The sequence below is a fragment of the Schistocerca piceifrons genome, chromosome 3 (assembly GCF_021461385.2).
Source record: "Schistocerca piceifrons isolate TAMUIC-IGC-003096 chromosome 3, iqSchPice1.1, whole genome shotgun sequence".
NCBI classification, from domain to species: domain Eukaryota; kingdom Metazoa; phylum Arthropoda; class Insecta; order Orthoptera; family Acrididae; genus Schistocerca; species Schistocerca piceifrons.
In genome coordinates this window covers 371,801,016-371,816,027 of record NC_060140.1, presented here as the reverse complement: position 1 = coordinate 371,816,027, position 15,012 = coordinate 371,801,016, and the positions used below count along the sequence as shown (strand labels likewise).

The 15,012-nt window shown below is 36.8% G+C and overlaps 2 protein-coding genes and 1 non-coding gene across 5 annotated transcripts in view; 2 read left to right on the top strand and 1 right to left on the bottom strand.

The window, feature by feature from the left end:
• Positions 1–15,012, bottom strand: part of LOC124789339 (cAMP-dependent protein kinase type I regulatory subunit) — a 266,916-nt gene that overhangs the window by 208,770 nt on the left and 43,134 nt on the right. The gene's annotated exons all lie outside the window — the stretch shown is intronic.
• On the top strand, positions 762–3,313 carry LOC124789341. 2 transcript variants are annotated; one of them, XM_047256662.1, is made up of 3 exons: positions 762–1,063; positions 1,366–1,614; positions 1,702–3,313. In XM_047256662.1, the coding sequence occupies exons 1-3, from the start codon at positions 916–918 to the stop codon at positions 2,037–2,039; spliced, it is 735 nt and encodes a 244-aa protein (XP_047112618.1). In that variant the 5' UTR covers positions 762–915; the 3' UTR covers positions 2,040–3,313. The 2 variants fall into 2 exon arrangements, with proteins under 2 accessions (XP_047112618.1, XP_047112617.1); XM_047256661.1 differs by having other exon boundaries at positions 770–1,063; positions 1,690–3,313.
• On the top strand, positions 5,127–5,200 carry Trnat-ugu. The gene has a single exon. It is a non-coding gene; the product is annotated as a tRNA-Thr (tRNA).

Genomic DNA, 15,012 nt, shown 5'->3' with positions numbered 1-15,012 from the left:
TATGAGGCATTGTTGAAGAAAAATCGTCGACCGGGGATGAAATACGAGGGGAAGTGGATTTCTCAATGTAATCTTAACCAAAGGTTAGTGTCTAGTACTGATTGACGTATGAAATGATTGAATGCAGTGTCAAAGCATTCCATGGTGGTAAGCTTTTCTCTCAGTAGTCTCTCGAATGCTGAACACATAATTAGAGACAAGCAAACGAAAAACAACGCACAGGACACAAACACAGTGCAATACACGATTTAAACGCAAGGAACGCAAAACACATTTAAACGAATGGCGCAGAGCACAGCGCTACCCTGTCACAATCTCTCGAAAGTTCACAAAAGTCGAACAGTCGATATACGGTTTCTATCGTTTTCGATGTAGCGTGTATACGTCATAAAGACGTCACATCGTATCCAAGTCCGGTGAACTTAGCATCCTCCCTCTATCACTCGCGAGCTGAACAAATGTGCACTTGTAGTATCGATACGCCTTCTTTTATCGCAGCATTTCTGTTCTATCGTTTAAAATTCTGCTCATAGGGGCAAAAAAGTATCTTTCCTTCACAAAATACATTACAAGAAAGACAACGACAAAATCTGTATCGTCCAAAGGTTTGTAGAATCAAGATGCATTTAATAATAAGCTTCCACTGATCACAATGACCAGTAGCAACAGTTGCCTGCTGCACCGCAGCAAACCCAGAGCCACCTACTGTGTGAAGGACGCGTTAGAATAACCTCCTCGGTTGGTGGGAACCGCTAGCGCTATCTTTGAGCGACTTCGTAGACTACTTCCAACGCCGTTACCCATATCGCGTATGATGCTTTCCAAGTTTTCGCATTGCCCGTCAGATAGCTCACACTTCTATATCGCTGACATTGTTTTGGACATTTCCCCCACAGTCATAGCGGAAATGTAAAGATGGCGACGGGCGGAATGTTTGCGGAAAACAGTGCTGAATCTAAATTAACTGCAGAAGAAGATCGCGAACTACAAAAGAAACTACGTGACTTCGGTAAAGAATATATATCCCGATCTGGTCGACTCGTGCCAGCTAAAATCCAGCCAGGTAATTATTTATTTGACACAATGCCGTGAATGGAATATTCAGTCTCAATTTAATTCTGTTTTATTTGCGAGTTTTATATTCTTCACCATAATATATTATGCTTAACTTTTTAATGCACACGAGTTGATGTTAAAATAGATTTTAACATGATTACATATTTGACATTTACGGTTGACCTTGCGCAATTCATGATTTTACCAATTCTCTGTAGGTCGTGACAATACAACATTTTTCATTCTTTAGCAAATAAGTCTCATTTTGGCGTATCTGCAATACGTGTGCTTGCTTTTAACATTTTACAGATGTGCTTTGCAGCTGCCCTCAGCGCTGCAATGAAAAAATATCGACTGAAGACCGAATGAAACTGTTTTCGGAGTTTTACAAACTTGGAGACCAAATTAGACAGAACGAATTTCTACGAGCTCACATTAAAGCACGGGCTGTACAAAAGCGATCACCTGACAATAAACCATTGAAGAGAGCAAAACGCAGAGTAAGCTGCAAATATCGGGTTCCTTTACTTTCGAAGAGCGATATGCATATTGGGCCTGGTAAGTACTCACACAAATAATAAATCTTAAACTTTGTTTTTAAACCTGTATCCACCAAAGTCTGTTGGGTTACAGGAACAAGTCCAGCTGGTGCGAGATTAATAGAAGTCTGCCAAAAAGCGTTTATGAATATATTTGTCATCACTGAGAAACGAGTTAGACTACAGCGTGAGAAGCTGATTGTGGAAGTTATGGGCACAAAAGCAAATCCCCATGTGCAACACAAAAGGCATCCCCATGATGTCTTTACTACAAATAAGCTGCCTTTGCAGTCTGCTGACGAACCTGTAGATATGACTATCCCACGTAACACGACAGAAGTTGATGTGACAATACTCAAGGACAGAGAGCATGATATTGCCCTAGTGGATAATTTTTTTATGAATCAGCTGTGGAAGCCAGAGTACATTAACACAGCGATTTAAATATTCTGTGCCTGAACCAGACACCAACATATTTTTTTCACTTTTCAAAGAACAACTTATATTTTTGGAAATATTTTGATATTCTACAAGAGGAAAACAATGAGTTTGATATTTTATTATCTGTCAATATTTTCCTCAAAAGCTCACAATTTGCAAGGAATGTACAAATACTTATGGTCTCAGGTTGTTGTGCAATATTAGGTATGTAAAACTATAGTATGAGTAGATTTTTAATGCTGTATGTTTCTCACCATATAAAGAAATGTGTTGATAAAGATTTTATTAGATGTCCCTGATTGCATGCAGCCTCATTGGTTTTGTTACATGACAGGAATGCACTGCTCTCTATTAAATTTACATTGATGCTGCAGTCTTTAAAAATGAAAACCTACAAGCTATTAAACAGCATCAGATGCATGGCATTAACAGTGCTCAATTATGTAGGACAATCATGTTTCTCATAAAATAGTTAGGTGTAACAAGTTTTGTAGCATCAGATTAAAATAAAAAGGCTTGCCAATGTTTTATACATCAAGAACTGAAACCATCTCAAACTGTCTCAATCATTTGCATCAGTGATATATCTGCCAAATTTTATTTATTTATTTATTTTTGTATGTAAGGATTTTAAACATTCAGTATTTTATGAACTAAGACATAAGACTTAATTTCTGTTTATTATGACTTGTAGAAATTGCAGTTTGTTGCTTTTAATGTGTGGTTATAAACTGCCTGATATGCACAGACTGAAGTCAGTCGAGTTATGTCAATAATTTGTATTTTGTCACCTGCAGCCATTTACTTGGGGAATCTAAGTAAATTCTAAAGTAATGACAATTTCTCATTCAGTAGTAGTCCATATACAAAACAAAAATTCACAGAAAGTCTTAATAAAAATGTCTACAGTCACAATTTTTTCGTTATGTATTATTATTAAACTACATTATGCATTTCTGACTCTGTGGGTCCATCGTCAGGTGCAAACTGTCTAACACATCATCTACATTTGGTCTTGAGTGAGGTGAAATGCATTTTCCTGTTATGAGAAAGCTTGTATTTCGTGGACCGAGTGTGGAAACAGTGGGGAAAAAAACCGGTCAAAAACTTTATTAAAAAAAACATGGAAGAACCTTTTTAACCTTTTGAGGTCAGGATGAACATGAAACACTGTGTAATTTGATAATAAAACACGAGAAAAATGTGACTGAAGGTGTTTTATCCGCACCTTCTGTGTACCGAATAGTCACGATAAAATGTAAAAATATGTGTTTTTTTTTTTTAAAAGCAAATATAAATAACAACTGGGTTTATATTTTTCTAAATTATGAACAGCAATTCAACAAGTTGTAACATGAAACAGATCCTAAGATTATAACTGCAGTATTCTTTAACTGTTGCCTATTTTTGTGTATACATTCCTTGTTGTTACATTTTGTAAGCATATATGTATATAGACGTTTTATATTAAACATGGTATGAGGTGTGCTTTATTACTCAATTCAGACTGAAAATACTGTTGTTGAAAAAAAGTGTTCCTTTTTATAACACTTGCACAGGGTAACCTAATGCTCTTTCACAGTGATGATCTTTCAGTATTCATCAACTAGAATCAACAAAAGTATAATACCTCAGCACAGATGAATTTATTTTGTTTGTATATAAAATTTGTGTAAATAAATACTATGGAATTAAAACTGTTGCATTACCTACATTTTCTGTGTATACTAATCTCTAAGTTTTTCTGGCTCCAGTGAAACCTGAACTTTATTGAGTCTCTAACAAGAACCTCTGCACTTGAAAAATCAAGTCAGCCATCTGTAGAAATATCTGACACCATGAATTCCTACTAGATATTTCTTTCATATTATTTAACAGCTCTTCACATGTATGTGAAACTTCTTATAAATGCCAGTGCTAAGCATTTGTTGTAATAAGTCATTCAGTTTTTTATCATTTACAGGTGCAAAAGCCTTGTCCATGTTTAGTTAATTTTGCAATTGCTCATAAAGTACTTTGGAAAGAATGCCAGAAAACAATACCAAACATTAAAAATACATGAAATGTCATATCAATTTCACTGTTAGGTCAGTGGAAGGTACATCGTGAGATATTGAAAATATCCGTAGTGAACTGTGACCAGCACACAAAATGTACTGAACTGAAATTGAAAATATATATAAGCAACACAGTTGCGATAATTTATTTATTGCCAGGCTGGTATTGGGTGCGTACCACTCATCAGCAGAATCTTATAGATTGGTTACTTGGCATATGCAAAAGATTTTTTTGACCAGCTTATTTCTTTTGGATATTATGTACATGTCATGTTTCAGGAAATGATTCCTCTTTTTCAAATGTGCTGTTCAGGTCTTATGCCATTTATTCATGTTTTCAATGTGTGAGGTGGGTGCTGCATTGTTCTGCTTTCTTTGTTGTAAAATTTTCTTGCAGTTCACCACTTGTGCAGAAACATGCAAAGAAGTTTCTGAGTGCAGTACAGATAAAAAGTCATTACGTAATTGTCATTGGCAAGACATCCAAATATTTCCAATATTTGCAAGCTGCAGAGCGCCACTTGTTCAAAATATGACAGGAATGGAGCTCTTGCAGCTCTCTAAGAATGAAATTACAGTGAAATCCAGACCATTAGCTGCTTACAGGTGTTAATAAATATCAACGGGGACAGTTGAAAATGTGCTCTCCGACCAAGACTCGAACCCGGGATCTCCTCTGACTGAGCCACCAAGGACAAAGAGGATCGTGCGACTGCAGGGACTTATCTCTGGCACACTCCCCGTGAGACCCACATTTCCAACTTACTGTCCACACACTACATTTGTAGTGCTCCTGCCCACTATACTCATTAGTTGTGGTAGTCAATGTACCGATTCCCTTAAGAGTTTGAGCAATGTGAGTGCATCTGCACTGAAGATGATCATTGGTCAGTAAGCCTACCTACATGAAGATGGTATCTGTTCTTTTGGACATGGAGCACTACATATGTGGAGTGTGGACAGTAAGTTAGAAATGTGGGTCTCACAGGGTACGTGCCAGAGATAGGTCCCTGCAGTTGCACTATCCTCTGTGTCCTCGGTGGCTCAGCCGGATAGAGCATCTGCCATGTAAGCAGGAGATTCTGGGTTCGAGTCCCAGTCGGGGCACACATTTCCAACTGTCCCCATTTATATTTATCAAAGCCTGTGAGCAGCTAATGGTCTGGATTTCATTGTAATTGCATGATATGAAGTTATTAATATTGATGTACTTCCTTTCAAATACGTTAATATAGTGGAAACACAATTTGACAACTGTTTAATCATGTTTAGAAAGGGGAAATAATTTGTTGTGTGTGTGTGTGTGTGTGTGTGTGTGTGAGAGAGAGAGAGAGAGAGAGAGAGAGAGAGAGAGAGAGAGAGAGAGGGGGGGGGGGGGGGGGGGTGCGCGCGCGACAGGCAGGCAAATAGCATTTTTTATACAATAACTATTGTAATGATACACAATCCAATTTACGTTTTCACTGATACACAATGTGTCAGCCTCATGATCCAAAATTAGAGAAACTCCACTTCCCCCATCTGCCTCAAATAAATTTTCTTCTCTGGTTTTGAATTTCAGATTCCCATATGTTTCCTCTACAAGAAACAAGAGATATTTACTTCAAATAAATAAAAATACTGGTCAACTCCACTATTGTCTTAGTTTTGTGAGCAGTTATTATAAAGAATTTATCACCAGAAATAAGTGTAGAAATATTTAACACGATGACTGCCAGCGGCCACAGTAGAGCCTCATGCCAGATGCCATAGCCTGGCCTGATATGAAACATCAATTGATATGCATGCGCAGCAGTCAACATATTATTATTTGACTACTGTCTTCTATCATGCTTAACTGGTCCTTAATTTGTGCAAATTCTCTACCTATGCCTCATAAATCTCACACCTACTCACGTATCACATGAAAGCAAACAGCAGTAACAACATTTTACCTGACCCAACGATACTCTGAATGACATCAGTTGGTGCAGACATGTGAACAGAGATAATCACGTAATGTAGAAGCCATTATAATAAAATTCCAGGAAACAGTATATTAAGATCATTAGATATTAAGCATGACAAGGATAGGAGGTACAAGACCATCTCATTGTTGTTACTTACTAATCCCCTCTCCGCTCACATGAATCAGACCACAGCAATAATTTAAATAGCAATTAACCTTTAGATTAAGACTGTTTTTGTTTGTAATATACAGTGTTCAGTCACAGTATTTTATTTTCCTGTTTTAAACCAATGCATTTGGGAGTTGCAACTCAACTTTCAGGGGAAGTTATGTTTTTCAGCATTACATCTGCATCAGTTTATCACTTAATCATAAATGAATGGCGTAGTTTTATGCAAAAAAATCTTGTATGAATGAACAAAACAAATGTAAACATTATTAACAGTTACCTTCATTTGCACGTACACCTCAAATACCCAATAGAATTTACTTTTATTTATTTATTGCTGGACTATATGAAACACGCATGCTCCTCCTCCTCATCATCGTCTTATATACTGATTTATTAGCAAGCAACGAAGATGTTTGCCACTAACAGTCTAATTATAAGACAGATTTTATCAGCAAATCAATTTTGCATTCTTTTTATAACTGGCAATGGTGATTTGATTTACATCCAAAGACATTCAATAAATCAAAGTAGTGGCAGACTGAAGGAGAGGGAGGAAGTGATGGAAAAGATATGATTATTTATTTATTTATGCTGTATCTTGCTCTCATCCATCATGTTACATCACACCTTATCCCTATTCTATCTCCCCTCTCCATACCACACTCCCTGTCACTTCTCCACAATGGGCTACTATAACCGCACTTTCCTTGTGTTCACTAATCATAAAAAGATAATATAGCTTTGTAAGAACACTCAGACGCATCAATTATATGTTTATCAACAGTAGACAACAAGAAAATAGAATTCACATTCAAGAAATGGGGTTTCTAAAAAGAGTGGAATGGTGTACAAGACAGCTCAGCTCATATAAAAGGAAATGGGGATATAAAAATGATTTCGAGATATACAACATAAATGAAAAAATAAAAGGAAACTGCAGGAAATGGAAGGAACATGAATAGAGAAAGACTCCTGGTAAAGGCTCTCAGTTATAAATGCAGTGGAGAAGAAATGTAGAAAGGCATTACAAGAGATGGACTAGGCCTACTGTAAAACGCCAATTTTTCTAATGTCTGAATCATGTATTGTCTATCTAAAAATGTAAATATTATATTAAGCATCACCACTTTATTTTATTTTATTTCATCTGGTATGGAAATGACTATAATATGACCTTTACTTATTTAAGCAATACAATCACACACATTGAAGTGTACCATTTGAATAAGGCAGTGCAGCTATAAACATGTTAACATTATTTGAAGTAAACAAAAATTCGGAAGTTTTCATAGATACAAAAGATGAACTTTTCGTGGTTAAGTGAAGGTAACCATTAATAATACTTTATTTCTATTTCTTTCCTCTCATCCACGATGATTTGTTTCTGGCCTGAGCTGCCGGAGTTAGTGCTCATGTGTGCTTGCTTATGTGTATGACTGGTGTGTGTTTCTCTTTTGCTGATGAAGGCTGTGGCTGAAAGCTTTGTATAAGTTTATTTTAATTGTGCCCATCTGCAACTTAAGGTGTCGTCTTTACAATAAGTAGCAATCTGTCTTTTCCTATATTGTTAGCTTCAAAAATAATTAATAATTACATTGTTAACTTGGAATTCAAGTGTTCTGCGATCAGTATCCTGAGTGCTAAAGACGAAGGAGTAAGATACATTAGCAGTGGAGCACGATAAATTGGAGCCTCTATCCAGTTCTCAAAACAGAAATTCTGAAGTTTTCAATTGGATGATGCCAAATTAGGTAACTTGTGAAGACAACCTATAAGCTTCTTTTCACCGAAGTATTTACACTTAACTATTTTTTCCATGTGGAGTCTGACAGGGCCATCAATGGAATGAGTTGTTAAATGAATTAGTGCAATGCAGAGCCATAACACCTATTTGTTTTAATTCCAGGACATACAGAAAATAATGTGCAAGAAATCCACAGAAAAGAACATTGCACAAATTAACAATGAACTCTCAGCACATTTATGGACTACCATATAAAGGATACTGAGTCGAAACACAGTGTACATAATGGCCAATAGTAGTTTTTTTATAAACAGTTTTCAATACTAAGTTTCCAATATGTCTGAAACAGAAGTTTACAACCATTATAAGTTTTGACTTGTGGTAGTAGGTATGAACTTTTATTGTGAAAACTGTTAAAAACGCAAGGTTGCTCAGTGAAGAGAGATGCAGGTTGAGAACTGCTGGAAATATAAGAAAGTATACAAATGGATCCAGAGAACAGATCGGAGTGGAACATTTTAATTACGACTTACAAAAATTAAAAGTAGCAGAAACTATGTAGCAGATAAAGGATGGATGATAGATGTCCCAACAAAGTTCATTGCTAGATTCACTGAAGATGGGTAGGTAACATTAGAAAACATACACTACATTTCTGCTATCGATTAGCGAAGCAGATATGTTGCAGTTGCTCTGCAGCTCACTCGATTTTCAGCTGTCACAGTGAAGGAAAACAATGGCACACTAGACAGAAGGGATATTTTTGTTTCGGCTGTTCAGGAAATTAAGACACATAAACTGGTTTGTATGGATATTGCGTGTATATAATTTTTTTTTACAAACAATATTAATCAACAATTAACTTATACGACTACAACTGATAAGCTACGTTAATTTCTTTACACATCTACTGGTACCAGTTATTTCATTTATATATTACAAATATTGTCCCTCCCACATATTACAAAGCCATAGGCTGTTGCTGAGTGGCTAGCATGCCTCAACAATACAGATAGCTATACTGTAGGTGCAACCAAAATGAACGAACATCTGTTGAGATGTCAAACAAATGTGTGGTTCCTGAAGAGAGGTAGTACCCTTGTTAGTAGTTGCAGGGGGAAATGGTGTAGATGACTGACTGCTCTAGCTTTGTGACATAAGCTAATATTGTCCAGCTGTGCTGGTAATGCAGACAGATGAAAGCAAGGGGATACTACAGCATTTATTTTTCTCAACTCTATTGTATCATAAATGCAGGTAAGCTACTATGAACAAAATAGTTAACACATTATCACAGCCATGATACACACATCACTACAGTACAAGTTCAAATGAAAACAAGCTCTGCAGGTGATGAAGAGATGGAAGAAATGTATGATGAGATGAAAGAAATTGTTCATACAGTTAAAGGAAAGGAAAATTTAACAGTGATGGAGGACTGGAATTCAGTAATGGGAAGCAGAACAGAAGGAAAAGTAATAGGTAAATATGGACTGGGGGGGGGGGGGGGGGAGATGAGAGAGGACACTGCCTGGTAAATTTTGGACAGAGCATTATTTAATCATTGCTAACACTTGGTTTCAGAGTCATTAAAGAAGGTTGCACACGTGAAAGACACCTTGTGACACAAGATTCCAGATTGATTATTTATAATGGTAAGAGGGAGATTTTGGAACTGGATTTTAAACTGAAAGGTATTTGCAGGGGTAGATGTGCATTCTGAACATAATTTATTGGTTATGAACTGTAGATTAAAACTAAAGAAACTGCAAAAAGGTAAGAAATTAAGGAGATGGCCTCTGCATAAGTTGAAAGAACCAGAGGGAGATTAGGCAACAACTGAATGAAACAGGAGAAAGGAATAGAGTAGAAGATGCATTGATAGCCTTGAGAGATGAATAGTGAAAGCAGCATTGGATCAAATAGGTAAAAATACGAGGCCTAATGGAAATGTTTAGATTATCACAGGAATATTGAATTTAACTGATGAACGGAGAAAATATAAAAATGAATCATGTGAAAGGAAAAACGAATGTCTAAAAATGAGACTGACAGGAAGTTCAAAATATCTAATCAGGAATGGATAGAGGACAAATGTAAAGATATAGTAACATATATAACTTGGGAAAGGATAGATATTATTTATGGGGAAAATGAAAGATATGTTTGGAGAAAACAAAAGAAACTGTATGAATATCAAGGGCTCAGAGGTAAAACCAGTACAAAGCAAAGAAGGGAAAGTGAGAAGAATTTGACAGAGCACTTAAAGACCTAAGTCAAATTAAGGCCCCTGGAGTCGATGATATTCCTTCAAAACTACTGATACCCTTGGGAGAGCCAGCTATTACAAAACTATTCCAAGTGGTGTGCAAGATTTAAGACACAGCCAAAATATCCTCAGACTTCAAGAAGAATTTAATATTTCCAATTCCAAATAAAGCAGGGTGCTGACACAAGTGAACATTACTGACCTACCATTTTAAATCATCGTTGTAAACTACAAATTCTTTACAGGAGAATGGAAAAACTGGCAGAAGCTGAGCTTGGGAAAGGCCATTTTGGATTCCAGAGAAATGTAGGAACACACAAGGCAATACTGATCCTACAACTTATCTTAGACGATTAGACAACAGGTAAAGGAAAAGGAAACCTAAGTTTATACCTTTTGTAGATTTGGCGTAAGCTTTTGATAATATCAATTGGAATACAGCCTATGAAGTGCTAAAGGTAGCAGGGTAAAATACAGACAGCAGTTGTAAGAGTCGAGGGGCATGGAAGGGGAGCAGTAGTTAAGAAGGAAATGAGACAGGATTGTAAGCCATTGCTGGTGTTATTCAATCTATACATTGAGCAAACAGTAATGAAAACCAAAGAAAAATTTGGAGAAGGAATTAAATTACAGGGAGAAGATTAAAACTTCTGAGGTTTGCTACTGATATTGTAATTCTGTCTGGGGCAGCAAAGGACTTGGAAGAGCACTTGAACAGAATGGACAGTGCTGTGAAAAAGGATCTAACATGAAAATCAACAGAAGCAAAACAATGGTAATGAAATGTGTAACTAAACCAGACGATGCTGAGGAGTTCAATTAGAAATCAAGACACTAGAAGTAGTAGATGAGTTCTGATATTCGGGCAGCAAAATAAGTGATGATGGCTGAAGTAGAGAAGATACAAAATGTAGACTGGCAATCGCAAGAAAATCATTTCTGAAGACTAGCAATTTGTTCAAATCAAATAAAGATTTAAGTACCAGGAAGTATTTTCTGGAAGCAGCTGAAGTGTAGCCTTGTGTGGAATGAATGTGGGTGATAAACAGCTCAGTCAAGATGAGAATACAAGCTTTTGAAATATGGTACTAGAGAAGAATGCTGAAAATTAGATGGGTAGATAATGTAACCAATGAGATGTTACTGAATAGAATTGAGGAGGCAAGAAATATGTGGCATAGCTTGACTAAAAGAAGGAATCAGTTGATATAACATTCTGAGACATCATGGGATCACAAATTTATTATTGGAGGGAAGGGTGAAGGGGAAAAATTGTAGACGGAGGCCAAAGAGTGAAAACAGTATGCAGATTCAGAAGGGTGTAGGTTGCAGTAGTTATTCAGAAATGAAGAAGCTTAAACGGGATATTCTGACATGGGGAATAGCGCTGAACCAGGTCTTTTGACTGAAGATCACAACACCAACATTAAATAGTTCATGTAAGTAGCTAATGATGGGCTTGTGATAAACAACACAATTGTTTACAGCAGAAGTCTATAATGCATGAGAAGTCTGGAGGTGACCTTTATCTAACACTGAATGCAAAATAGAAATCCATAGACATCATTGTCCTCAACCAGATGAAGCTGGTGAGATCAATATTTTTCAAGATCTGAAGACAGCTTTATCAGCTGTTACGATATCACCACTGAAATTTCAACAACTTGGTTCACGAGATAAAAATGGCCATGGGAGAACAAAAGAGTAGCTTACTTACTAAGACAACTGCAACAATTAGTGATCTTGGGAAGACTGTTGTATTTAAAGAAGAATCAAAAAAGCTGGAAGGAAGTATGAAACGGGAAAGCAATATTTGACACATAAATAAGGTGTGAAGGAGCTTTCAGGAAACCTAAGGCAGAATGCTATGGAAGTTTTTGAACAAAAACTTTGAAAAATTGTTTTTCAATTTGACTAGTCACATAAAACATTCGTAAATAATATAAGTGCCGTAGAGGAATTTGAAAGAAATGCTTTTTGCCTTATAAAATCAAAAATCAGCCTTAACTAAAATGCTTAAAATTTTGTGAATTACATCCAAAGTGGTGTGTAATATTTTAAGGCAAATGTTTGCACCTTGACTGAAGAAACTCCAATTTTTTTTATACATTTTTTTTAGTACATTTGGAGTTATTGGTAACACAGTGAATCCATTCCTAGGGAAATTCACAATTCACTAATTATCTGACATGCAAACAAGCAGTTCACTGACACATGATCATGTTTCCAGTGCCTTTACTTGCTATGTATCCTTTGTTAAAATAAAAGGAAAATTTTCTGTAATGATATTTTGCAGCAAGTGCGAAAAGATATTGTGCCATGGGCGTTGCTTTCTGATCTTCAGTTATGTTATTTGTATGTTCTTCAAAGAAGTTCTCAGGGTGGTAAGTTACAGGATCTTATTTTCTTATTGGCTCAGGAACAACAGCTTTCCAAACTTTCAGTATCCCCCCCCCCCCCCCCCCCCCCCCCGTTTTCAGTTCCAAAGGAAGTGGCCCTTCTGAAAATAGCTCTAGTACTTACATACTGAGCCTCACAATATGTTTACTGCTACCATATATTACACAAAAGCATGTGTCGTGACTGTTGTAAATTCTCCAACTCTGAATGGTGGACCACGTTATTTAATTTTGGAACTTTACAATCATGTTGCATATAAGTATGGAACATAATGAAATTGATGAGATTCCTATAGAGAGGTGCAGTAATTCACTATGTTTTCTCTGGTTAATATTATGCACATAACTGCTGTTTAACAACCTCCATAACTAATATGGGGTTTGCCACGCAATCTGGCAATGAAAACCTTTACATTATCAGCCATCTTTCTTATAAAGTTGACAACAAACTGCATATGGCAAATAAGTGAAACTAGAGTGCCCATTAAACCATTTCTAAGAAGATCAAAGATGTATTTAGGCCTGAAAACAAACAAGTATTAGTATATTTTGGTTGAAATAATTACATGTTTTTAGATTTCACCACGTCATATGGCAGGGGCCAGCTACCAGCCGACTGTAGCTATTCCTCAAGTGCCACATGCTCACTGTGTTGCCTGTTTTATAGCAGATACATTGGGTTTTTTCAAGTGTGGCTGGCTGCACTTTGGCAATACTGGCCACTTGTCACTGCAGCCTGTCAATCACCACGTAAAATATGGTCACCCCTAACAGAATACGCGCAAATCAAGGAATATGTGCAGATACTCTTTACAAATGAGGAAAAACACCAACTCCCAACTGTGACTGCAGAGGCACCAGACAGACCATCTGCCACATTGTCCAAGAGTGAGACAGAAGAGCATACAATGGCAAGTTCAGTGATTTTCTGATGGCAAGACACTGCAAAAGACTTTATACATAATCTGTGTTTGTATTTAATTGTATTGCCCATTACCTGTATGTTATATACTTCTCATATAGCATATTTTATTGTGTTTTTATGCATATCTTCGTTTAATCATTTGTAAGAAGCGTAAAATGGGTACACTCCGTATGCTAAATAAATAAATAAATCACAAAGTTATTTTTTTTAGTTGTAAATGAGTGCTTCAGTAAGTAGCATAAATCCTTGGAAATATTAAATCAGTTTTTAGGTGATAATGCTGATCAATAAAGCTAAAATTATATTGGAATTAGCAAATTAAACATATTAATCATTCTTAGATGAGAAATAGCTGATGAGTACATTACCACTGCACTATACAATGTGTCCTACAGCCGAAACAGCACCAATGCTCCTCAGCTAGAAAGAAACTCAAACCATTTACCCAGAAGACCAGCCATCTGAAAGCCTTGCAATGATGACTCCTAAAGATGTCAATGAAGAAGAAATTGGCACAGAAGCATTGTACTACTAGTTGAGAGTGCCAGCAGGTTGCACGATAAAAAAGGATTGTCACTAGAAACTATATGAAGTACCAACATTTTCTACTCTTTAAAAGTGCACATGTTGTCACACAAGGGAAATACAATTAGGTGACAGAAGTCATGGGGTAGTGATATGCATATATACAGATGGTGGTAGTATTGCATACACATGGTACAAAAGAGCAGTGCACTGGTGGAGCGGTCATTTGTACTCATGTGATTCACGTGAAAAAGTTTCCAACATGATTATGGCCACAGGGCAGAAATTAACAGACTTTGAACGCTAAATGGTAGTTGGAGCTGGATGCGTGGGGCAGTCCATTATGGAAATTGTTAGGGAATTCAATATTTTAAGATCCAGAGCATCAAGAGTAGATCAAGAATACCAAATTTCAGGTATTACCTCTCACTATTGGGGCAACGGCCTTCACTTAATGACCGGGAACATTGCCATTTGCTTAGAGCTGTGAGTGCTGAAAGTCAAGAAAAAGTGTGTGAAATAACCACAGAAATCAATGTGAGACGTAAGGGGAACATATCTATTAGGACTGTCTGTGAATTTTAGCATTAATGGGCTGTGGCAGCAGATGACCAAAGCGAGTGTCTTTGCTAAAAGCACGATATAGCCTGTAGCACCTTTCCTGGGCTCATGACCATATCAGTTGGACCCTAGACAACTGGAAAACTGTGGCCTGGTCAGATGAGTTCCAATTGCAGTTGGTAAAAGCTGATGGTGGGGTTCGAGTGTGGTGTGACCCCACAATGTCATGGACCTAAGTTGTCAACAAGGCACTGTGCAAGCTGATGGTGGCTCCATAATGGTGTGAGCTGTGTTTACATAGAATGGAATGGGTCCTCTTGTCTAACTGAACCAATTATTGACTGGAAATGGTTATGTTCGGCTACTTGGAGACCAT